Source organism: Phyllobates terribilis, unplaced genomic scaffold (assembly GCF_046119375.1).
Source record: "Phyllobates terribilis strain yellow unplaced genomic scaffold, ASM4611937v1 Scaffold_1__5_contigs__length_1240528914, whole genome shotgun sequence".
Taxonomy (NCBI): Eukaryota; Metazoa; Chordata; class Amphibia; order Anura; family Dendrobatidae; genus Phyllobates; species Phyllobates terribilis.
In genome coordinates, this window is record NW_027362761.1 from 819,747,244 (window position 1) to 819,774,605 (window position 27,362).

Below are 27,362 nucleotides of genomic sequence, written 5' to 3' on the forward strand. Positions count from 1 at the left end.
GGAGTCACAAATGCCATCTGCTTCTCTACTGTCTGCGCAACGTGGTTCCTCACAAAGGCCTAGGCAGGGGACACTTTGTGAGGAGGATGAGGAGGAGTCAATGGAGGAGGAAGACATCTGTCCAGAGGAGGGAGGTACACAATGCTCTAGTAGTCAGTATCTAGAGCGAGGGTGGGGTGATGCAGAGCAGGCAGAGATCACGCCTCAAGCAGGGGACAGCGTTTCTTGGCCAGTTGGCAGGCTGCAGCACATGGTTGATTTCATGCTGCAGTGCCAGAGAAACGACCGCCGCATCGCCCACATTCTCAACACGGCTGATTATTGGGTGTCCACCCTCCTAGATCCTCGCTACCGGGACAACTTACAAAGCCTCATAACACCATTGAACCGGGAGCATAAAATGCGGGAGTACCAAGACGTACTGGTGCATTCCATCATGTTCTCCATTCCAACCGAGAGCAGTGCTGCTAGTGCTTTACAAAGCAGCTCAGTGTGTCGAGGCAGTGGAGGAAGCTCTGCACAAAGAGGGAGCAGAAGCAGCGCCTCAGCACAAGGCAAGACCAGTATGGCCGAAATGTGGCAAAGTTTTGTGTCCCCGCCGCCACAAATGTCTACACCATCACAGACGGCTCCAGTCAGCAGGAGGCAACGTTTCCGTCAGATGGTGACAGACTACATGTCTTGCCCTCTCTGTGTACTCCCAGACGGATCTTCTCCCTTCAAGTTTTGGGTCTGTAAGCTGGATACATGGCCAGAGCTTAGCCAGTATGCATTGGAGGTGCTAGCTTGCCCTGCTGCTAGTGTATTATCGGAACGCGTCTTTAGTGCCGCAGGTGGTGTACTAACAGACCGTCGCATGCGACTATCCTCCGATAACGTTGACCGGCTTACTTTTCTCAAAATGAACAAGGCCTGGATCTCTCATGAATTTGCCAGTCCTCTTCCAGAATAAATAATTGGTTGGCAACAGTATCCAGGTCTCCTGTTGTGTTCATGTTTCTACCACTTGAACTGTAATCCCAGTTGGCGCTCAGAAGTGCTGTCTGCACAGTCAACACTTGCTGCCGTGTTATTGGGGTTCAGTAATGTCAGCTGTTCCCCTGCTGTGCGGACGGCAATTTCTCCTGCTCTGTCCACATTCACGCTACTACAAATTTTAAAGTTGCTCCAATTACACCTCTGGCTCCTCTGTTTTCAGTATTATCCCTGAGCTCCAACACCGCCAGTTGGCGCTCAGAAGTGCCGTTTGCACAGTCAACACTTGCTGGCGTGTTATTGGGGTTCAGTAACGTCAGCTGATCCCCAGCTGTGTGTCCGGCAAATTCTCCTGCTTTGTCCACATCCACTGTACTACTGATTTAAAACTTGCTCCAATTACACCTCTGGCTCCTCTGTTTTTAGTATTTACCCTGGGCTCCAATACCGCTAGTTGCTGCTCAGAAGTGCCGTCTGCACAGTCAACGCTTGCTCCAGTGTTATTGGGGTTCATTAACGTCAGCTGATCCCCAGCTGTGTGTCCGGCAAATTCTCCTGCTTTGTCCACATCCACTGTACTACTGATTTAAAACTTGCTCCAATTACACCTCTGGCTCCTCTGTTTTAAGTATTTACCCTGGGCTCCAATACCGCTAGTTGCTGCTCAGAAGTGACGTCTGCACAGTCAACGCTTGCTCCAGTGTTATTGGGGTTCAGTAACGTCAGCTGATCCCCAGCTGTGTGTCCGGCAAATTCTCCTGCTCTGTCCACATTCACACTACTACAGATTTTAAAGTTGCTCCAATTACGCCTCTGGCTCCACTCTGTTTTTAGTATTCACCCTGGGTTCCAGTACCGTCAGCTGGTCCTCGGTAGTTCCATTGGCTCTTGTACCTTCTGCTACCCATCCGGGTTCCAGTACCGTCAGCTGGTTCTCGGCAGTGTCTTTGGCACATGTACTCCCTCCTGCCCAGCCTGATTCCAGCACGCCAGCTGTTTCCGGGTAGTGTCAACGTCACTTTGCCTCCAATGCGTTGTCCTGTCGTGTTGCGGTCGGGTTAGCCGACTCTATGGTGCCTGCACTTTAGGTGACTCCTATGTGGGCTGCGGGATCTGGCAATGAAGGCTGGTTCCGTAGTGCCAATAGGACAAGCACCCCCTGTAGGACTGTGGGTTTTGGTAACTGCGGCCGGCTCGCGGCCTTGCAAATTTTTTTTACATGGGTACCTTCTGCTACCCATCCGGGTTCCAGTACCGTCAGCTGGTTCTCGGCAGTGCCTTTGGCTTAGGTGCCTCCTTCTCGGTATCCAAGTTCCACCAACGTCTGCTGGTCCTTGGTAGTGCTTTCTGGCACAGGTACCTCCTGCTTAGTAACCGAGTTCCAGGACCGTCAGCTGGTCTTCGGTAGTTCCATTGGCTCTTGTACCTTCTGCTACCCATCCGGGTTCCAGTACCGTCAGCTGGTCCTCGGTAGTTCCATTTGCTCTTGTACCTTCTGCTACCCATCCGGGTTCCAGTACCGTCAGCTGGTTCTCGGCAGTGCCTTTGGCTTAGGTGCCTCCTTCTTGGTATCCAAGTTCCACCAACGTCTGCTGGTCCTTGGTAGTGCTTTCTTGCACAGGTACCTCCTGCTTAGTAACCGAGTTCCAGTACCGTCAGCTGGTCCTCGGTAGTTCCATTGGCTCTTGTACCTTCTGCTACCCATCCGGGTTCCAGTACCATCAGCTGGTTCTCGGCAGTTCCTCAGCCTTCTTGTACCTTCTGCTACATTTCCAAGTTCAAGCTTTTTGAAATGGTTCTTGGTAATCACTCTGGATCTCCCTGACGAGGACCCTGAAGACGAGGACCCTGAAGACCACCCCGAAGAAGACGAGGACCCTGAAGACGAGGACCCTGAAGACCAACCCGAAGAAGACGAGGACCCCGAAGACGAGGACCCTAAAGATGAGGACCCTGAAGACGAGCCCGAAGAAGACGAGGACCCCGAAGACGACGACCCTGAACACGAGGACCCTGAAGACCACCCCGAAGAAGACCAGGACCCCGAAGACGACGACCCTGAAGACGAGGACCCCGAAGACGACGACCCTGAAGACCACCCCGAAGAAGACCAAGAAGATGACCCTGAAGAAGTTGACCAAGAGGACAAATAAGAAGAAGACAACCACCAAGATACAGAAGAACAAGAGACAGAAAACCAAGAAGCAGAAGTACAAGAAGCTGCAGAACAAAAAGCGGAAGAACATTAAGCATAAGAATAAAAATCAGAGCAAAAGATAGTATCTAAGTTATAAGCAGAAGATGACTAAGCAGTGTATGGGGGTGAGTCCTTTCCTCCTCGTGGTGCCCCTGGAAAAGACCTGCTGCTGCAGGCCAAACTGAACGCGGACAAATCCTGTTGTAAATCTTTTGTGACGGGCAGAACGAAAGGTGTAATGTTCAAACTTTTATAGATAACAACTACAGGAATGCCTGTCACAAATAAGAATATGATGAAGAAGAAGAAGATGAAGAAGTAGAATATGAAGAAGAATAATAGTTGAATAAGAAGAATATGAAGAATGTAAAAAAAAAGAATAATACGAAGAAGGTGAAGAAGAAGAAGATGAAGAAGGTGAAGAAGAAGTTGATGAAAAAGATGCTGATGCTGAGGATGATGAAGGAGAAAGTGTGGGAGAAGTAAAAAAGAAGGTGAAGAGCATGGAAGTAGTGAAACATAAATATCTGACAAAATATAAAAATACTTAACATAGTCAATATTTCCGTAACTCAGAACGTCTTAAAAAAAATATTAATTCCTGCTATTCCATTTGATTGGGCTAAACCTCTATGCCTTTATTGTCTCCCCCACCTCCCCCAATACATTCTACATTATTCTTAGTTGTTTTCCTTCATGTAGAATTAACCTGCAAGGAAAGAAAGGGTTTATTTTCATTCCGATATTTCTGTCCCATTGACTTGCATTGGTTTCCGGTATAGGAATCGGCGATATCCGATACTTTTTGGGTATCGGTCCGATATTTCCCGATATCGGAAGGTATCGCTCAACACTACACGCTACGCAGATGCTACTTTTTGGCTGCAGCACAGGCAAAAGGTGCTAATTCCTCTTATACTATGCCTAGGGACCTCCAGTATTGGCTCTTCCAGCTGGAGGAGAACATTGACAAGGGAGTATGCAGAGATAAGAATCTGGGGTTCTTTAAGCAGGTGGCTTTAGCATCAGATTTCCTTTGTGATACTGGGGTAAGGCAGTCTGGGCTATCCGCCCTAACCATGGCGCTATCTACTGCAGGCAAAAGGTCTCACTGGATAAATCCATTGGCGATCAGATGTCCCTTCTAAGTCTTCCCTCTCTTCCATGGAATTTGAACCATGACCTCTCTTTGGGGTTCAGGTTGATGCACTAATGGAGAATCTGTCTAATAAGGAGAGAATGATCCTTCTCAGACCGGTCCGATGTAGGTACAGATCTTCCTTTAAAGGGCAGAAGACAGAAGATGATTCAGCAAGACTCAGAGGAGAGGCCTTTCTCAAGCAGTGGTAAAGCTTCAAAGAATATGTAGCAGGCCTTCCTCTTTTTCCAACAAAAGTTTGGATATCTGATACCAAAGAGCCGCCGGTGGGGAAGAGGGGCGGTTGTCCCTTTTCTTCCACCAATGGCAGAGCCTGGGGCCCCGGGGTCCCAGATCTCATAAGAGGTGGTTATCATATAGAGTTTCGTATACCCCCACCTCAAAGATTAATCACAGCAGTAATGCACGGAAGAATGAAATCCCTACTAGAAGATACTATCAAAGAATTTATCAAGATGCGGGTTCTAGAGGAAGTCCCCTTAAAGGAGAGCACCTTAGGAGTTTATGCTAGGGTTTTTTCTAGTTCCAAAATAAGAGGAGGACCATTATAGATCTCAGGTTTTCGAACCAGTTAATAAAACAAAGTTCCGTGTGAAATTGATTAGATCGATTCTGCCCCTTTTAGAACAAGTAGATTATCTGTCTACCATTGACTTAAAGGACGCATGTCTGCATATTCCCATCCACTCAAGTTGTCGAAGATTTCTTCGTATAGCTGTCTGGGTAAAAGGCAGTCTTATTCATCTCCAATTCGCCTCACTTCCTTTTTAATTTCTTTAGGTCTTCTAGTCTTCACAAAAGTTGTGGCAGTAATCATCTCAGGACTCGGAGAGAAAGGTATAAGAATCATTGCATATCTGGACAATTGGCTGATAAAGTCCTCCTCAAGAGAAATCCTCTCTATTCATCTGGAATTGATATTCAGACATATCCAGACACGAGGGTGAATAATCAATTTGGAAAAATCCCATACCACTCCATCCCAAGAGAGAATATTCCTGGGTTTCATTCTGGACACCAGGAACATGTGCTTGTCTCTTCCACGACAAAGACTCTGAGCACTCAAGGCCGCTGTGGAATTAAGACAACCCAGACCAGTGTCCATTTGGCAGATGATGAGGACATTGGGACTGATGGTAGCAGCCAGCAAGACGATCAAATGAGCCAGATGGCATATACGCCCTTTGCAGCTGGAGATACTTCAGAAATGGAATAGAGACGAGGTTGACTTTGCTTTCCAAAGAAACGAGAGCCTCCCTGACATGGTGGCTTCACTTCAAAAACATCAGGTCCTTATATGGACAAAGATGGAAAGGATGCATCTCTAACGGGATGAGGTTTCTACATGAGGGGCAGGAGTCTGAGAGAGACACTCCTGTTATCCAACCTCAGAAAAATGAGAGCAGTTCAGAGAGCTCTTTTTCCTTTTTACCCATCTATCCAAGGGAAAGACGTAAGGATCATGTCCGACAATCAGATGACAATATCCTATATAAACCACCAGAGAGGTAAAAGATTCAGATCATTCTCACTAAAGGTAGTGCCGATCTTTATCTGGACAGGGACCAGATCGAAATAGTTAACAGTAGTGCATATGAAGGGAAGCCGGACTGTCTTAGCAGACAGGCTAAGTTGCAATCTACTTCTCCCTGAGTAGTGGTCTTTGGACCAGAGCATTTTCCATTGCATTATGGAGTTATGGGGCAGCCGTCAGATCGACTTGATAGCTACCCGATAGAACACGACTGTAGATCGCTTCTGCTCCCTCTACAAGAGCGACTGACCATGGGCACTAGGCGCTCTGTCAACACCATGGAAGTTCCAGTTAGCGTATGTGTTTCTGCCTATACCGATTATTCCCGGAGTCTTGCAGAAGCTCAAGAGAGAGCAGGCCTTGGTGATTGATTATATGCTCATATTTCCCCAAGAGGACATCGTTCATACCTCTGATGGTTATGAGCAGAGAATGTATTGGAGACTTCCCATCATCCCTCATCTTGTGACTTTGGACGGCCGATGTTGTCCTCACCTGGACCGCTTTCATCTGAGGTTGATCGCCCCCTTTTAAATAATATGTCAGAGGCTGTAGTTAATACCCTCCTCCATTCCAAAGGTGCAAGCACCAACAAGACCTTTTCTAGAGTCAGAAGGGTTTTTTGGCTTGGTGTATCAAGAACAAGGTGTCCATTGCAGAACATTCTGGACTTCCTGCAAGAAGGTTTTGATAAGGGTCTCAAGCGTAATACTGTAAGAGTCCAGATAGCTGTCCAGTCAGTCGTACTGGGGAAAAAGTTGTATCATGAACCACTTATCCAGAAGGTTTATGAAAGTGGTCAAAAGAACTCGACCTACTATCACAGACCCATTTCCTGGATGGGATCTGGGCCTTGACTTGTAGCAACTTTGTAAGGCTCCTTTTGAACCTCTGGGTCAGCAGATATCAATTTGTTTTCTTGTGGCTATTACGTTTTCAAGGAGCGCGAGTGAAATTCAAGCTTCAGCTTCCAGAGAGCCTTATCTTATGTTTCTATAGCATCGAGTCCTGTTTTGAACACTACCTTCCTTTACCCCTAAATTAAAGGTCTGTTATTTAAAACCGTGGTTCTCTGTCAGACATATCACCTATAACAGTGTTCCAAAATCAGCCATTTCTTCCATTTTCATTTCATGGCAGTGTGTCGATCAAGCTATTCACACTAGGTCTCTGTGTAGAATAATATTAGTAAATTACAGGCCTGCTATTTAAAACCGTGGTTCTCTGTCAGACATATAACCTATAACAGTGTTCCAAAATCAGCCATTTCTGCCATCTATTTCATTGTAGTGTGTTGGTCAAGCTATTCACACTATGTCTCTGTGTAGAATAATATTAGTAAATTGTTATTATACGCACGCTCCTAGGTTCAGATAGAGCGAGACGGTTTCATGAATTCTTTGGAATCCTGAGGTAACCGTTACTCAGGGCGACCATAGGCTGCAGCTTCTCTCAGGCACACGATAGATTCAATTGCTGACCAGACACATCTGACAAGAGTCTTTTTCAACAGTTTAACAGTGGAATTTAATCTGAAGTACGGCCAGTGCAATTCAGGGATATTACAGCAACAGTCTTCATTACAGTACAGTCTGAGTTTCTTGAGCAACTGGCTCCAGTAACAATACAGTAGTTTTTTCACAAGGCACAATATTACAGTCTCTTCAGTAGCATAATTCAGCATAGATTAGATCTCTTAGCAGCACACTTATATGCATACACAACCATAGGCTTTTCCTTCACAAGGACACAATAGTACACAGCATTCTTTATCCTCTATGGAGATGGAGGAAGGGGGGGTTTGATGAGGGAGATGATCCCTGTGACATAATTCCTTCCAGTCCTTATCTTCCTGTCCGATAATACTCTGCACTGTTAGTTCAGGGAGTTTATCTGACCTGTGTTTAGTTTCTCTCCTGATCTGAATCCTGTTCAGTTGCCTTCTTTCAGATCCAGATAACACACCACCTTTCTCTTCGGCTTCAGCCAGACTACAATAACAAGTACTCCACAATCCCCCTGGGCCTCTGCTAAAACACTCCCTGTCTCCTGTGAACTCTATGTTAACCCCTCTAGTTGCTGGATGCTTCTGAAGCACAGCACTTCCTGTCTCCTGTGCGTGTGTCATTTGTGACAGTTGCTGGATGCCTTTGAAGCAACAACACTACTTCTGCATGTCACAAAATTACAGGCCTGCTATTTAAAACCTTGGTTCTCTGTCAGACATATCACCTATAACAGTGTTCCAAAATCAGCCATTTCTTCCATTTTCATTTTGTTGCAGTGTGTCGGTCAAGCTATTAACACTAGGTCTCTATGTAGAATAATATTAGTAAATTACAGGCCTGCTATTTAAAACCGTGGTTCTCTGTCAGACGTATCACATATAACTGCGTTCCAACATCAGCCATTTCTTGTGAACGTGGAAAATATTGTCCTCCATTTAAAATGGGCAAGGTGCGTGGCAAGGGGCGGGGAAGTGGACGTGATGGTGATGGTGCATGCAGAGGACGTGGCCATGGGCAAGCTGAAATTGTGGCACGACAAACACCCACATCTTGTCACTCGACCTTCCTGTCCCAATTACTAGGGGACTGCAGTACACCACTATTGAACCCAGAGCACTGTCAAAAGGTTGTTGGTTGGATAGCAGATAATGCTTAAAGTGACTTTGCAGCCACCATCACCCTGTCTTCCACACGGTCAAGTCTCAGTAGCCGTGAGTCTGGACCGCATATTCCTCACCCTGATCCTCCTTCCTCCTACCATGCCGAGTGCCCAGAGACAATTGATCCCACACTGGGACACTCAGAAGAGCTGTTCACTTTTCCATTTGTAGATTCGGGCCACTTGCCCGGCCAGCGTCAAGAGGAGAATGCGTGTAGCGATGCAGAAATATTGGAGCAGACACTGTCACACGAAGGCAACGGTGGAAAAGTGCAATTACTGTCGCAAGAGGTGGATGATGATGATGAGACACAATTGGCAGACAGTCTGGAGGAGGACCAGGGTGCGGAAGCAGGAGACGAGGTGGTGGATGATATAGTAACTGACCCGACCTGGCAGGGGGACATACAGAGCGAGGACAGCAGCACACAGGGGGAGGGAGGTGTAGCACCACAACAGGCAGGAAGAAGCAGCGTGGTGGCCTCAGACACAAGGCGGGAAAGCGATCCTTGTAACGCCAACACGACGGGAGTTGCCAGTGCAACTGTTAGGTCTTCCCGAGTCTGGTTGTTTTTTAAAGACTCTGCCGATAACCCCAAAAAGACCATTTGCAGCACCTTCCAAGCCAGCATCAGCAGGGGTAGCAAAACTAGCAGCCTGACCACCACCTGCACGATCAGGCACATGGTAGCAAAGCACCCGACTAAGTGGGCTGAACCCAGGGTCCAGAAACAGTGTCTGCGGGTGACACCACTGCTTCTGCCGCTGTTGTGCATGCACGGCAATCCCCTATCCATGGCGCATGTGAAGATGCCTCCCACCCTGCACGTGTCGTTGCACATGCTTAACTAGCACCATCAGCAAGCACGTCCATGTCCTTGTCCCAGCTCAGCGTTCAGTTGTCCCTACCCCAGTCCTTGGAACGCAAGTGCAAATACGCAGCCAACGCTCCACATGCCACACTACTAAATTCACACATTTCGCAAATGCTTGCGCTCGAAATGTTGACTTTTAGGCTCGTGGAGACAGAAGCTTTCCGCAACCTGATGGCAGCTGCCGTCCCTCAGTACTCGGACCCCAGCTGCCACTATTTCTCCCGGTGTGCCGTCCCCACATTACACGAGCACGTGTCCACAACATTAGCCATGCCCTCAACAACGCAGTTACTGGGAAAGTCCACCTAACCACGGACATGTGGACAAGTGTTTGTGGGCAGGGATGGTACATCTCGCTGACGGTACGCTGGGTTAATATAGTTGGAGCTTGGGACGGAACACGTCCTCCCGATGCCGAGGATTGCGGGCCCTGGGTTAATCAGGGTTGCCCCCACATTCTACAGCTCCTGCACCTCTTCCTCCTCCTTTTCAGCCTCCATCTCCGAAATGACCACATCAGTCGCAAGCTGGAAGCACTGCCTCGGCCAAGCGGCAACAGTCTGTGCTGAAGATAATATGCTTAGGTGACAAACCGCACAAGGCTGAAGAGTTGTGGACTGCTCTGAAAGATCAGGCAGATCTGTGGCTGACACTGCTGACCCTACAGCCAGGCATGGTTGTGTGTGACAATGGCCGGAACCTGGTGGCGGCTCTGAGGCGAGGCGAGCTCACACACGTACCATGCCTGGCCCATGTGCTTAACCTCATGGTTCAGCGGTTTCTCAAAACCTTTACCCCTAAAGTACCTTTCTTCTCTAATATAAACCAACAATGAGAACTCCCATTTTTTTTCCCTGGATCCCACTTCTGATGAAGAGAGAATCCTGCGTTCCCTAGATGTTGGTAGGGCCCTAAAGGCATACTTGGCCGCACCGATCAGAAAAGAACAGGGGTCAGAAAGAATCCAATGTGTCCTTATCCAGATGGTTGAGACAGATTACTACTATTTGCTATGAGCAAGCAGGCTCAAGCCCCAGAAGCTATAAAAGCCCACTCAGCTAAGTTTATGTCTACATCTTGGGCCAAAAGGTGCTGCATACCAATTGAGCAGGTCTGCAGGACAGCCTCTTGGAGCTCAGCCCTGATCTTCATGACACATTGTAGGCTAAACATCGGAAAGTCGGGAAAGTCAGCCTTTGGCACAGTGGCCCTATTGTCCGTTGTTCAAAGTACCCACCCAAATGAGGGTTAACTGCTATATCTCCATTGGTGTTGCCGCTGTAGGACTACAAGGAAAGCATAATTTCTTACCAAAAATTTTCTTTCCATTAGTACTAAGCATCAGAATGGACTTCCCACCCACCTCCCTCCAATAAAAATTGTGTTTTTTCTGCAGTTTTTGGTGTAGGGTCTCATGAATATGTGATAACTACACAGGGAGGCAAGGTAACTAGTAGGTGTGTGTGTGTGTGTGTGTGTGTGTATATATATATATAGACCGAAGACAATTAACTTAGCAATTAGTCTATCACCTGTCCTTTGTTCCAGGAGGATACACTCTCCATTGGTGCTTCTGCTTTGGACTAAAGAAAAGAGAATTTACAGTAAGAAATTACACTTTTTACTACAGTGTTCTGGAAAACAGGAAAAAAAATTTCAAGTGCGCCCCCATGTCGACACGCTGTTAGTGCCTGTGTCAGAGTCTGACAGCAGTATTTAACAGGTTAAAAGTCATGGGCTCCACTACACTCCACCCTTGGCTGTTGGAGGCTGGTTCTGTGTGTTACATCCATTATTTGCTGTGTATAGGTTGGGCTCACCATGTGAACCCTCTCCATACTCCCACTACCAACTGGCGCCGTACATGTACAGCGGATGTCGGTAAAGGGTTAAGGAAGAAATTGTTCTGTTCTTTGAGAATTTGATGTGACATCACAGGTAAATTAAATGAATTGAATTTACAGCCTCAAGGTAAAAGTCAACTTATTTTTCAACTTATTGCTACAATAAAGTCTTTGAAAATGAAACTGAGGCTATTCAAAAGCCAACTCTCAAAAGGAGAAATGTGGCACTTTACTACATCTATGAAACATTATGTGGTGAAACATGCCGAATTAGGATAAAAATATTCAAACAACATGAAAAGTTCATTTTGATCCAGGAGTTTAACAAAAAACAGTCACTATCCAAAGATGACGACAGTAAATTTCAGTTAATTGAAGATCCTTTCTATGTAGATCCACAGGAACTCCTCATACATTTACACTTAGTAGTTATTGAACTTCAGTACTCAACAGTTCATCGAAATAGACAGAGAAACGAGCCTTCAAGAATTCTACAAGTGTTTGGACAAGGCAAGGTTTAAAAATCTGTAAGATGGTGCTGTACAGGTTTTCAGCATATTTGAATTATTTTCACAGACTTTGCAATAGGAAACCAGTGACAAATGAGACTCCTGAGAAAAAAATACAGCAAGAAACAGAAGATGTAGAAAAACATGGCTACATTCTTTTAGAAAGATCACCACACCTCTCCGGGGCCTAAATCTGATACAGTGTATTTTATCAACATACCATTAGATTTCTGATTGGTGGAAGTAAGAGTCCTGTAAGTAGAATTTAGGTTATATAGTACTTTCAATATGCAATAAATGTCACATAAGGGAATACACCTTTCATTTTTTTTTACGGTTCTTAGGATTAGTTCAGTATGGACGTGTGGCCTTTGTACCAAAAAATGTTGCACATCCATGGTCCAGAGTTACTCTGCCCGTCTTATAGTGATTGGTTCCATCTGAATAATTTTATTTCTATAGCGCCAACATATTCCACAGCACTTTACATTTCTGAGGGGACTTGTACAGACAATAAAAACATTACAGAGTAAAGCCCCCAACACACTAAGTGAGATCACTAGCGACATTGCTGCTGAGTCACAAGTTTTGTGACGCAGCAGCGACCTCAGCAGCGATCTCGCTACGTTTGACACGTATCAGCTACCTGGCCCCTGCTGTGAGATCACTGGTCGTGTCGAAATGGCCTGGACCATTTTTGATCGTTGAGGTCCCGCTGGGTAGCATGCATCGGTGTGTTTGACACCTTACCAACTACCTCATTGGCGACTCAGAACGGAGACACATAGGCGTGCATTTGCATTGCATCGTTATACAGGTCGTTACGGGTCGCCGTATCGTTGCTGATTCATTGGGAAGATCTGACTGTTTGACATCTCACCAGGGACCACGCAGCGACGCAGCAACGATCCCTGCCAGGTCGTATCGCTGTCGGGATCGCTGTAGCGTCGCTAAGTGTGGCGGTACCTTAACACATTCACCAAGAGGAGTGAGGGCCCTGCTCGCAAACTTACAATCTATGAGGAAATGGGGGAGACGCGAAAGGTAAATGGTAAAAAGCACTTGTATTGTATGGTCCAGCCATCAATATAATAAATAGGGTATTCACAGCGCTGCATGAACCGGTCACCAGCCAAAATCTGTACAGTACAGATACAGAGTACTATTAAGTGCATGGAGGGTGTGAAAACATGCTAAGAGGGTCCCGATTTGGAAGAAAATTTTGTAAGGGCTAAACTGGAATAGTTACAGGTATGTAAGTGAGGTGAGACAATAGGCCAGTCTAAAGAAATGCATTTTTAGGCCATGCTTAAAACTGTTGGTATTGGGAATTAATCGAATTGTCCTGGGTAGTGCATTCCCGAGAATTGGCACAACACACGAGAAATCTTGGGAGACAGGAGTGGGAGGTTCAGATTATTGAGGATGTTGACCATGGGCCATTAGCAGAACAGAGGGCACGGGTAGGGTGATAGTGAAAAGGGAGGAGATGTAGGGTGGTGCTAAACCGTGCAGTGCTTTATGGGTGAGAATGATAAGTCTATATTGGACTCTGTAGCGGATAGGCAATGCGCAAGGTAGAGGCATTGGTGTAGCGGTTGGAAAGGAGTATGATCCTGGCTGCTGCATTAAGCATAGATTTTAGAGGGGAGGGTTTAGTAAGAGGGAGACCGATTAGAAGAGAGTTGCAATAGTCCAGACGAGAATGAATAAGAGCAACAGTAAGAGTCAAAGGTAAGAAAAGGTTGAATTCTAGAGATGTTTTTGAGGTGTAGGTGACATGACTGATGGAGTGATCAGATGTAGGGGGTGAATGAAAGATCTAAATCAAATATGATCCCAAGACAGCGAGCGTGTTGCTGGGGAGTAATGGTAGAGCCACACACGGAAATGGCAATATTGGGTTTGGGAGGTTAGTAGAGGGAAGAAACACAAGGAATTCAGTTTTTGACAGATTCACTTTTAGATAGAGGGAGGACATAATGTTAGAGACAGCAGAAAGACAATCACTGGCATCTTGTAGTAATGCAGGGCTGATATCAGGAGACTATATGTATAATTGGGTGTCATCAGCATAGAGATGGTACTGAAAACTGAATCTACTGATGATTTGTCTAATAAAGGCAGTATATAAGGAGATGAGGAGGGGACCTAGAACTGAGCCCTGAGGAACCCCTACAGTAAGGGAAAAAAAAGCCAGCAAAGGAGCGGTCAGAGAGGTAAGAGGAGAACCAGGAGAGAGCAGTATTCTTGAGGCCGATAGAACGGAGCATAGTGAGGAGGAGCTGGTGATCCACAGTGTCAAATGCTGCAGAGATCCAGGTGAACCAGCAGGGAGTAGTGACTATTAGATTTTGCTGTTAGTAGTTTGTTAGACACTTTAGTAAGGGCAGTTTCAGTAGAGTGTAAGGAGAGGAAACTAGATTGAAAAGGATCAAGAGGAGAGTTTTCTGAGAGATAGCGGATTAGACGGGAGAGGACTAAATGCTCTAGGAGTTTAGAGATGAAGGGAAGATTAGAGACAGGTCTGGAATGAGCAGTTTTGGTCAAGGGATGCTTTTTTAAGTAATGGGTATATGCTGGCATGTTTATAAGAGAAGAGAAAGATACCAGATGATAGAGATTAAATATTTTAGCTACGTGAGTGGTGACTGCCAGGGAAAAGTACTGAAGGAGATGTGAGGGAATAGGATCACTGGTTTAGGTAGTAGGGCAAGAAGATGCGAGAAGTCTGGTAACTTCTTCTGTGACTGGTTCAAAGACAAAAATCGAGCTAGATGATGTGCAGGAGGTAAGAGAATGCATGATATTACGGGATTGGGAGGAAATCTCCTGGAGGATATGATCAATTTTTTCTTTGAAATAATTAGCCAGATTGTCTGAGTTGAGGTTGGTGGTGGGGGCCTGCACTCTTGGACTGAGGAGGGAATGAAAAGTGTCAAAGAGTTGTTTAGGATTGTTGGAAAGGTAGTTTATGAGTATGGTGAAGTAGGGTTTGTTTGGAGACATGAAGGGCAGAGTTGTATGTTTGAAGCATAAGTTATAATGGATAAAATCTTCGGCCAGATTGGATTTTCTCCATATACGTTCAGAGCTCCGCTGTAGAAGACATGTTTGCAGCGTGTGTCAGGGTTGCTTCTGTCTGTACCGAATTATTCTATGTGTAGGAAGTGCAGCTTCATACAGGGCACATTGTAGTGTTTAATATTTTTTTCGGCATTTCACATTATCACATTTCGGTCACTTTCACACATTCTTCCTCTTTTACACTATTTCGTTTCTATCACTCTTGTTACCGGTCACATACTGTACATTACTTATTTCTTATCACATATATCACTGTTCATATATAATTTGTATTTATATACTCACTACACTTATACACATTGCACACTTTGTCACTGGTTTAGTGTTTTGGTTATTATTTTGTTCACTGTGCACTTTTTTATTTCTTCACTATTTCACATCACTTCGGTACACTCACCCTCATTGGCATTGTTGGGTTTTGATACATTCAATTGGACATCACTTTATTCATAATCACTCACCTATTCACATCTACATCCTTTCCACTTTGTTGTTATATTTTGAATGGTTATACTTGATGGGAGTTATGTCTATAACTGTATACTTTATTTGAATCATGTTTCTAAAATATTTTTTCACCATTATAATTATCCGTGCTATGAACATAATATCGCATTTTTTCGACATATTATTTTAATTCAGCACTAGTTATGATTTGGTAATATGTATTATATGTCACACTGTATGCCGGTACACTTTTCAATCACTTTTTATACACTTATTTTATATATATTTTTTTGTCAGTCTACACATATTTTAATGCCAAACACGCATTATGTATCTATTCAATCTCTTTATTATTTTATTCATGTCATATTCATTCATTCATTCATTATGATTTAAGTGGCTGCATTTATTGCTGGACACATTTTGGCATGTTTTCCTAGTAGTGTGGTGACTGTTTTCTTATTCTAAAACTTAGATCAAGAAAATTTTTTGGGGATGAGGCGGCACGCGTGGGTGCCCTATTGCCTGTGGGTACTTGCGGTCGCTGCGTCTGTGCTGGGTCGCGTGTCTCCCAAGTGATCGCGGCGCCGGGTCATATGACACGGCGGTCGTGGCTACTCTCTGGCGTCATGGCACTTCATGCGTCAAACCACGCCTCCTCCATTAACTCGGAGATGGGGGCACGCAAGCGCGCTCCTGGGTGTGTGAGTCTCTATGCCGGCCACGTCTCTTGGTGTCCTGCGGTTCCGGGTCACGTGGGTCCCATGTGTTCTCGGGGCTGTTGGTCACTTGACGTGGTTGTCAGGGAGGCAGCCTTACACTGAGGCCCGTTTCGCGTCACACCACTCCCCCTCCTCTAGGATTGGTCCGCAACAACACACCCTCTTTCTTTGATTAGTTTTTTCTTTCTTCTTATACTTCTGGCCTGCCTGATGCTTCCACCCCCTGATGAAGGCGCTTGCCAAAATGCGCGTTGGGATGGACGCAGCCCGGGATTGGGAACCTTTTGATTGTAAGTTTCTAACATATTTAATTTACATGCCAATGATTTTGTCTAGTACTTAATGATTATCCTCTGTGCATACCTTGCTCTGGAGTCCGCTTTATCATAATGATTTTTTGACTAGTTTTTCTGCTGCATTTGGCTGTCACATAGCCCCTTTTGCACATGCTGCATCTTGGGAAGTATATATGCACTAGCACTTTATACACTTCCCTATTGCATTTATTTTACTTGAGACTCTATTATGTTGGTACTATCGATATACAGTACAGACCAAAAGTTTGGACACACCTTCTCATTTAAAGATTTTTCTGTATTTTCATGACTTTGAAAATTGTACATTCACACTGAAGGCATCAAAACTATGAATTAACACATGTGGAATTATGTACTTAAAAAAAAAGTGTGAAACAACTGAAAATATGTCTTATATTCTAGGTTCTTCAAAGTAGCCACCTTTTGCTTTGATGACTGGTTTGCACACTCTTGGCATTCTCTTGATGAGCTTCAAGAGGTAGTCACCGGAAATGGTCTTCCAACAATCTTGAAGGAGTTCCCAGAGATGCTTAGCACTTGTTGGCCCTTTTGCCTTCACTCTGCAGTCCAGCTCACCCCAAACCATCTCGATTGGGTTCAGGTCTGGTGAATGTGGAGGCCAGGTCATCTGGCGTAGCACCCCATCACTCTCGTTCTTGGTCAAATAGCCCTTACACAGCCTGGAGGTGTGTTTGGGGTCATTGTCCTGTTGAAAAATAAATGATGGTCCAACTAAACGCAAACCGGATGGAATGGCATACCGCTGCAAGATGCTGTGGTAGCCATGCTAGTTCAGTATGCCTTCAATTTTGAATAAATCCCCAACAGTGTCACCAGCAAAGCACCCCCACACCATCACACCTCCTCTTCCATGCTTCACGGTGGGACCAGACATGTAGAGTCCATCCGTTCACCTTTTCTGCGTCGCACAAAGACACGGTGGTTGGAACCAAAGATCTCAAATTTGGACTCATCAGACCAAAGCACAGATTTCCACTGGTCTAATGTCCATTCCTTGTGTTCCTTAGTCCAAACAAGTCTATTCTGCTTGTTGCCTGTCCTTAGCAGTGGTTTCCTAGCAGCTATTTTACCATGAAGGCCTGCTGCACAAAATCTCCTCTTAACAGTTGTTGTAGAGATGTGTCTGCTGCTAGAACTCTGTGTGGCATTGACCTGGTCTCTAGTCTGAGCTGCTGTTAACCTCCGATTTCTGAGGCTGGTGACTCGGATAAACTTATCCTCAGAAGCAGAGGTGACTCTTGGTCTTCCTTTCCTGGAGCGATCCTCATGTGAGCCAGTTTCTTTGTAGCTCTTGATGGTTTTTTGCAACTGCACTTGGGGACACATTCAAAGTTTGCCCAATTTTTCTGACTGACTGACCTTCATTTCTTAAAGTAATGATGGCCACTCGTTTTTCTTTACTTAGCTGTTTTTTTCTTGCCATAATACAAATTCTAACAGTCTATTCAGTAGGACTATCAGCTGTGGATCCACCTGACTTCTGCACAACACAACTGATGGTCCCAACCCCATTTATAAGGCAAGAAATCCCACTTATTAAACCTGACAAGGCACACCTGTGAAGTGAAAACCATTTCCGGTGACTACCTCTTGAAGCTCATCAAGAGAATGCCAAGAGTGTGCAAAGCAGTCATCAAAGCAAAAGGTGGCTACTTTGAAGAACCTAGAATATAAGACATATTTTCAGTTGTTTCACACTTTTTTGTTAAGTATATAATTCCACATGTGTTACTTGATAGTTTTGATACCTTCAGCGTGAATGTACAATTCTCAAGGTCATGAAAATACATAAAAATCTTTAAATGAGAAGGTGTGTCCAAACTTTTGGTCTGTACTGTACCTATATATATATATATATATATATATATATATATATATATATACATTGATGGGCTCATATTTATATAATATATAATCTATACTTATATTAATTTATTTGTATATATATATTTATTACAGCAGTATTTACTATTTATTATATATTTTTGTATTACATATCATTTATTACACTATTTTAGTAATCAATTATTTCTCTTACTCCACTTGCATGGTTTTGGCATATGATACACATGTATATTATATTTTATTGTGTTTTGCATATGTGACAGTTATATTTTGCTGTCTATTGATTGGCTGTTCCCATCATGATATTCCATACAATTCCCAGATATGCGCCCCTGTTTTTAGATGCTTTTAGTGTATTTATTTATGATTTCTTGACATTGTTTTGTTATCCATTGTTGTCACTTGTAGTAAAATGAATTTTTTCCACTGCACATGACGTTTTTCCTTCCTTTGTTTTTTCGACTGTCCTTTGGTTTACGTTAGTCCTGATTCCTGTTTAGAGAATACTATATACCACTAGGGTATGAAATTTCTTATATCTCTCAGGAATCTAATTTCTTGTTTACCATTGTTTTGTTTTATTATTCATACAGGGCACATTGTAGTGTTTCATTATAATGAAAGCCGAGTTCGAAAATGAGAGGTAGGAGATTGTGGCCAATGATGACTGCAAATTCTTCATAAGTTTCTGGGTATTAATGGCACGTATATTCCGATACGTATGGTAAGTGGGGGGTGTCTTGGGAGGGGGGTGACAGTTCTTGGCAGAGAATGAAAGAAGGTTGTGGTCATAGAGTGGGATAACGGCTTTAAGAAAACCATGCACAGAGCAGAGCTGGGAGAAGATCAGGTCCAGCATATTCTCATCTTCATGCGTAGGAGAGTTAGTGAATTGTGAAAGGCTGAGAAAGGAAGTTAGAGATAAAAGGTGAGCAGCAGATGGGGGGAGGGGATCACCAATGGTGATGTTAAAGTCACCTATAATGAGAGTGGGAATGTCACATGATAGAAAGTGTGGAAGCCAGGTGGCAAAGTGATCCAGGAAGTGATGGGAGGGGCTTGGAGGGTGATACACAATCGCCACTTGCAGGGAGAAGGGCCAGACAAGTCTGACAGTGTGGACCTCAAAAGAAGGGAAGATAAGTGAAGGCAAGGTAAGTGAAGTGAAGATATGAAGGTACTGGGGTGAACCCCTGAAAGGAACATTTTGTTGAAAGGAGCAGATCAACACCTCCACCTGGCCTGTTCTCAGATCTGAGGGTATGTGAAAAATATAGGCCACCATACGAGAGAGCAGCAGCGACGGTGGTGTCCGACTGGTGGATCCAGATCTCAGTGAGCGCCAGAAGGTTAACGGAATTTGAAAGGAAAAAGTCATGGATGTAGGAGAGTTTGTTACAGGCTGACTGCTAGTTCCAGTGGGCACAGTTAAAAGAAACATAAGGCATGCAAAGAATATTAATGAGATTCACTGGTTTCTAAGTGTAGCAAGGAAGGAGTTAAACTTTCTACAATGGTATGTTTGCAGTTTTCACTCTGCAAAACCTTCACATCACATTTTGTTATTAGCAATGGGCTACTCTTTCTTCTATGGGTGCCACTGGATAATCTTTCTGCTACCTTAATAATTACTAGAGATGAACGGATCTTTTGAAATTCTATCTCGCCAGATTTTCCGAATTTTCCCAAAAAATTAAATTCTCGGAAATACCAATACTGCAAAGCCTCTAAATGCCTGGAAAATATGTGTTACTGCAGTATATCACAGATCAATAAATCAATTTACAGTTACACTGGCTATGCAAGTCCAGCACCTCCCTATCACTTGAATCTTTGGTTTATTATTCACTCCCATTTTCATTGTATTTCATCACTGCAGAAGGACACCACTGTCATCTTAGGCCTTTTGGGAATTGGATGTTTCGCCCCCAGCAGTTCGCCCCCAGCAATTCGCCCCCGGGTACATTTCGCCCCCGCACATTTCGTTCCAAGAATTTAGCTGATAGGGGCGAAATATGCGGTGGCGAAATGTACCCGGGGGCGAACTGATGGGTGCGAACTGCTGGGGGCAAATTGCTGGGGGCGAACTGCTGGGGGCAAAACTTCCTATAACTGGCCTTTTTTTTATCCCTATGTGGAATGAACTGTGTACTCTTATCTCCTATCCCTACACTGTGAAATGGGGCTTCATGACCAGCCCTCATCTTTTATTCTGGCTGTGATAACCCCCTGATTGACTGTGCTAGACCATGCAATAACTGCAAAGCTTTATAGGGAGGCCTGCATGGCCATGCCTTCACTCTCTGGCTTTTGCAATCTAGAACAGTTTATGAAATAGCTCCAAGCTATTTTTTATTGCAATCCTAGCAAATTGAATTGAAAATTGGTCAAATTCCTGGGAGCTGCAAATTTGAGGAAATTCAACCCGAAGTTGATGAGAGGATTAATCCGCTCATCTCAAATAATTACCTTTCAATACTTTCCTGTGATAACAGTGAGCTGTCTGCTGACTCTTCCTAGCATAAGATGAAAAATAACAGATAAGATCAGCCTATAGTTTCAGTGACCAGTGTATCTTTTGTAATGTGGTGACACGGAAAATGAAAAAAAAAAGAAAAAAAGCCAATAATTTGTGTTTTACATAAAATCTTCATCAGAATCAATGTTCAATATGCATTTACCGTAAAAACTCTGTACAAATTAGTTTGGATTTATTGTGATTGCTTCGGTTAGTCTCTGTTCAGGTGTACTCATCGCCCAATCACTGGTATGGAGAGGTGGAGTTTTCACTTATTCAGACATTTGCTTCATTTCTTATCTCACCGTAGTCCATGAAGGTACCAATGACTGTACTGCAAATGATGCTTACAAGGGTATTGCTGCTGCAAGGGAGATATTCTTGACTATCTTTTGCTCCTTCGTGCTCTCCTCAGCGTAACATATCATTGCACACAAAGCTAATGGCCTCTTTAATAAGCTGCGTTTATATCCTACAGAGGACAATCTGTGCAACTGCAAAATCCAACATGACCAACTGGAAAAAAGGCTTCTACATAGGGACTGGATGTTTCAGGTGAGGACATATTATTTTTGTTTCGATATTTTGCTCATGCCTTATTATTTCATTTAGAATTTTTTTTTAGAATTTGTAAAGTTAAAAAATATCTTTAGTTACTAGAAGGTTACAATTTTTAAGTTTAGTGCTAATATGCTGAATATATTTTATGGTTTTATAGATGGAACCGAAGCAAATTATCACTGATATTTTCATTTTATTGTTTTTTTCTGTTAGTGTTTATTACTTCTTTATTTGGTTATGGTTATAATATAGATCGATCTGTTTTTTTTTATATATAATGTATCATGATAATATTTATTGTCGTTTTAATTTTACTTAAAAGTTCAAATGATTTTTGCTATATAGCTTAAATTAAAATATATATATTTTTATTTGATTATTTAGAAGTACTCTTGATTATATAGGTATTTAAATAAACTGAATTTCATTTTAGATTTGTAGAGTATAATACAGTGTATACATACATGACTGGTCTGCATATATGCTGCATCTGTATTCTTTTTTCTATACATATAATTTATGTGTTTTCTAGTGTCGTGCAGAGCAATTTTCTGCTTTTTTTCACATTTCAGTGCTTTGTCCTTCAGTCATAGATTAGGGCTTATAATGTTTATTGCAGCTGCAGCTTCCCCTTCACACTCCACTAGTTTAAAATGATGACTGCAGAGCTGAAGACGTAGTAAAGGCACAGCCTCTCCATATGGCAGCCCCTTTATTTACACCCTTTTCTTTGTTTTATGCCATTTTCTATGGCTATTTTGGCCTTTTTCTATATCTAGAATTACAACTTGAACTATAGAAATGTCTCCGAGTAGCGTGACTTTTGTAGCAGCATATATTAAATAGAGGACATCTATATATATGCCTATACATTGTACCAATTATGACACCAAAAATGTAAAACTGTATTGCTAATTTAATCAGAAGTGAATGATTATGTAATATATATATATATATATATATATATATATATTATATATATATATATATATATATATTTTTTATTATTTTTTATATTATATACATGGGGGAAGATACTGCACTGCTCATATTCAGATTTCTTTTGGACTTCTAAATCATATATAGTTTTTGCTTATCTTACCTTGAAACACACCAATTCTTTGAATTGTGATGCAGTACATATTGCCAGCTACGATTTATCTTTTTGGTTCATATACTACAATAACTAAATTGGACACTTCAGCTCCATTGCAGCCTATTCCCATAGCCATACTTCTAGTGCAGCCAGGCTGTTAGCGATCCTATTGAACTGCCTATTCATCCATTTCCAGTGATAATTATCTGCTTAATGAAGTCTACAGTGGCCAGTTTAAGATAAGATCTAATCACCAATTGTAAAATCACAACAAATTCTGATTTCTTGTTTGTAGTGCTGCCCATCACCAACCTATATTTTCTTTTTTTTTTTCTGGAAAATTGAAACAAAACTCATGGGCATACATTTTTTATGGACACATTAGAAAAATGCATAATGAATCCTAAAGAATATACACTGCTAAAAAATTAAGGGAACACTTAAGCATCACACGATAACTTCAACTCAATTAAATTTCAGAGATTTCAATCTTTGCAGTGAGGAAGCATAAGCGATTGTGACTCAATTTTTCTTGTGTTGGTGCAAATGACAGTGACTAGAAATGAACTGGAAAGGCAAGACCAACACCAAAAAGGAATATATAGTTGGTGGGCACAGACAGTTACCAACTATTTATCCTTCCTGATGGATTCTTTTTTAGTTTTGTATTTTCCTAGTGTCCTTGTCACTACTGCTTGCATGAGGAAGTGACTGCAGCCCATTTAGGGTGCAGAGGTAAGGTAGTCCCGTTCCTCCAGGTTAGCACATCCATAGGTTCTATCATAAGAAGGTTTGCTGTGTCTCCCACAACAGTGTCAAGAGTATGAACTGCATACCAAGATATGGGTCATTACATGAGCAGAGCTTGCAGATATCCATCCTGCTTCTGGGTAGAAGGGGAACCTGAGGAACACAACAAGAGCCCTACAAAATGACCCTCAAAGTAATACTGGTTTGCAAACTGTCAGAAACAGACTCCATGATGGTCTGATGTCATGTAGTGGGGCTTGTGTTCATAGCCCAGCACTGGGCTCATTGATTGGGATTCACAGTTAAACCCCAGAATTGGCCGGTCTGTATTTGTGCCCCATACGCTTCACAGATGAGAGCAGGTTCACACTCAGTACATGTGACAGGAATGAAAGAGTCTGAATATGCCTTGGTAAATATTGTGATGCCTGAAATTTCATCCAGTATGACCGGTTAGGTGGTGGGCCTGTAATGATCTTGGGAAGCATGTCCTTCAAGGGTTACACAAAGCCCCACACCATAGGCAATTATACCCTGACTGTTGTTAGATACCACAATGAAATCAATGGAACCTGGTTTTCTCCTGGTGCAGTACAATATCAGGCTTCATGTGGCCTGAGTGTGTAGGGGGTTCATGAATAACAAAGGCAATGATGCCATTGACTGGCGCTCATGTTCCCCAGATGCGAATCTAATTAAGAACCTTTGGGATGTTTATCAGTGCATCTGATGCCGCTAAGTAGCACCCCAAACTGTACAAGAGATCACTGATGCCCTAATCCGGGCCTGGGAGGAGACATCCCAGGACACAATCCGACATATCATCAGTAGAATGCCTAGATTTTGTCAGGAGTATATTTAGTCACATGGGGTCCATACACACTATTCAATCACATTATGAGTTGCCATGATGAAATTCATGCAAATTGGATCCGTCTGTGAATTTTATTTTTTACTTGACTTTTGGGGTGATTTGGAATCCACACATCAAAATTTTCACCTTGAATCTTTTGATCATCGAGAAGTTTGATTTAAGTGTCCCTGTGAATATTTTTGATCAGTGTATACTTTATAATTGCATAGAATGCTGATATGAACACATAACGAGCTCTTACAAAGAACTGTATAGTTATGATAATCACAATAATCTATTTAAGCTATTCCAGCTTAAAAAAAAAAGCGTCTATTTTTTCTTGGACCATTCAGCGGGTGAAATAAGTATTGAATGCATTACCAATTTTCTAAGCAAATATATTTCTAAAGGTGCTATTGACATGAAATTCTCACCAGATGTTGGTAACAACCCATCCAATTCACACAGGCAATGAAATAACTTTTTTTTTGGACATCTATAATTTTGTGTAAAAATGAGAAATGACACAGGGAAAAAGTATTGAACATGCATATTGAAACTTATTTAATACTTCGTAGAAAAGCCTTTGTTGGTGATGACAGCTTCAATACACCTCCTGTATGGAGAAACTAGTCGCATGCATTGCTCACATGTGATTTTGGCCCCTTCCTCCACACGAACACTATTGAAATCCTGCAGATTCCATGGGCTTCTTCTATGAACGTGAGCTTTAGTTCCTTCCATAAATTTTTTATTGGATTCAAGTCAGGTGATTGGCTGCACCATTCTAGCTGAGAGTTTCCTTGGCTGGGGGTGTGTGGGGTCATTGTCTTACTGAAATGTCCATCCTTGTTTCATCTTTATCTTCCTGGTAGATGGTAGCTGATTTTTATCAAAAATGTCTCGGTACATTTGTCCATTCATCCTTCCTTCATATATATGAAGTTTGCCAGTGCTGTATGCTAGAAAACAGAAAAACACATCATGATGTTGCTTCCTCCAAATTTCACTATTGGTATGGTATTTTTGAGCTGATATGCAGGACCTTTTGGCCTTCAAACATGCTATGTAATATGGCATCCAAAGAGTTCAATTTTGGTCTCCTCTAACCAGACTATATTCTCCCAATATTTCACAGGCTTGTCTAAATGTTATTGAGCAAACTTTAAATGCAATTGAACATGCTTTATGTTCAGCAATGGAGTGTGGCGAGTGTGCATACTGGCCATGGAGGTTGAGTCCATTACATATGGTTTTCTTTGAAACAACTGTACCTGCTGATTCCAGGTCTTTCTGTAGTTCTCCACAAGTGGTCATTGGCTCTTGGACAACTCTTCTGGTAATGTTTTCACTCTTCTGTCTGAAATCTTGTGAGGAGCACCTGGTCGTTGCCGGTTTATGGTGAAATGATGTTCTTTCCTTTTCCGAATTATGGCCACAACAGTGCTCACTGGAGCCTTCAATAGTTTATAAATTCTTCTGTAACCAATGCCATCAGTATGTTTTGCAACAATAAGGTTGCTAAGGTCTTGAGATAACTCACTGGTTTTACCCATCATCAGATGTTTCTTGCTTGGCACCTTGGTAATGAGACACCTTTTTATAGGACATCAGTTGAACTAGCTGATATTATTTTTTACTAAGTGGAAGTTTCAGCTGGTATCATGACTTTCCATGTAGGGGAAGGAAAAAATGGGAGAGCGATATCATTCAGGAACTACAATGGAGGAGGCGACTGAACGTTACTCACATCTTTCCTTATTGCTGGTGTTGTCAATTCACACATGGAGCGCTCTTTTTTGTTCTTTTTCTCATGACTTTCCCTGTGTCATTTCTCATTATTAAACATAATTTATAGACATCTCTGGTTTGATTTCTTTGCCTGTGTGGATTGGATGGGTTGTTACCGACATTTCATGAGAATTTCATGTCAATAGCAGCTTTTAGAAATATATTTACTTAAAAAATTGGTGATGTGTTCAATACTTATTTCACCCTCTGGATATTTATGGATTGTCTGTGAATTTTTGCATAGTTGGCAAACTTGATGGCGTACACACAGCTTTGAAGAACGTGTGACTTATTCTAGATTTTACTGGTTGTATATCTCAGTATACATATCTAAAAATTCCACTAATTATCTGGTAAATCCACCACATCAGGATTTCATATGATACTGATTCAACTTGTAAATATGAGCTAATAAATATAAGTGTAGTGAGAATGAGAATATAAAGCAGTGTGCGATTGAATTCTGAGGGTCATTTACTGTATGAAATGACCATTATAGTTATTCACCTAGCTAGACTGGATAATGCTTATCACATTCCTCCTTCTGCCACTTGATTTATGTTGCCAGTTTAGCTCTATGATTAAAGTCATTAATGAAAACTGACATGATCAGAAAATAAATAGAGTTTTGTCGATGAAGCCCAATGTGTTTGGAATAATGGTAATAAATAACATTATTTTTAAATGTGACCTTTCCTTTCGGTGAATAATTGTAGTACACATGAAAAGGTATTGTGGATTAATAGTAGTAGTTAATAAAATAGTGCACAGCAAGATGTAACATAGGGAATACACCCAGGGCTTTATTGTCATTATGTCAAACATTGTATATGTTCTGTGAGAGAATAAACTGACAAAGAATTGCATTAAAATGGGGATTGTGTGTTTAAAAAAAATGTATTATTACTATAAATGACATTTTTGAATTAAATAGATGGGCTCTTTAATTCAGGACCCTCATCTATTAGTTGAAGCTGAGATTGGATACAAATTCTACATGAATCCCGATGTCTTAATTATTTCACATATAATTTCAGATTTTGTTTCTTCACATTCGTCTTTTTTTACAGATCCTCTACCGCTTGTCCAGTTAGTTTATTTCAATTCCACATTTTTTCATAGTTTTCTTTTAGCTTTTGACTATTAACTTATGAACTATTGAATAATATGTACTAATTATATAAATGCTTTCCTTTTTTGTTACATTTTGTTAATTGCATTTTTATTGTTACATTTCAGAACATTTTACAGATCTAAAGCACACATCATCTCAGGAAATGTACTTGCCAAAGAAATAAAGAAAGAAGTTCAGAAAGACGTAGAATCCTGGCTCTCCCTTGGGAATAAAAGGCCCCATCTTAGTGTGGTTTTAGTAGGCGACAATTCTGCAAGCCATACCTATGTAAAGAACAAGATAAAAGCAGCAACTACTGTAGGTAATACTAATAAATACAAAACAGTATGGTTGATTAATACTCACTGTACTAGACCTTGTCCAGTCATTATAGCATGGGGAGAATTCTTGTAATGGTAAAATCCTTGACATATTGACATATAATTGACATGTTTTTACCTGAACAGTAGAAATCTTCAT

The 27,362-nt window shown here is 42.3% G+C and overlaps 1 protein-coding gene across 2 annotated transcripts in view; it reads left to right on the top strand.

Moving 5' to 3' along the window:
- Positions 1–21,019: 21,019 nt before the first annotated feature.
- The window catches only part of MTHFD2L (methylenetetrahydrofolate dehydrogenase (NADP+ dependent) 2 like), a 243,454-nt gene continuing 237,111 nt past the window's right edge, over positions 21,020–27,362 (top strand). For both annotated transcript variants that reach the window (XM_073655293.1, XM_073655300.1), the window contains exons 1-2: positions 21,020–21,272; positions 27,008–27,204. In XM_073655293.1, the coding sequence (XP_073511394.1) occupies positions 21,160–21,272; positions 27,008–27,204 (310 nt within the window). In that variant the 5' untranslated portion in view covers positions 21,020–21,159. The remainder of the gene's footprint in view (positions 21,273–27,007; positions 27,205–27,362) is intronic.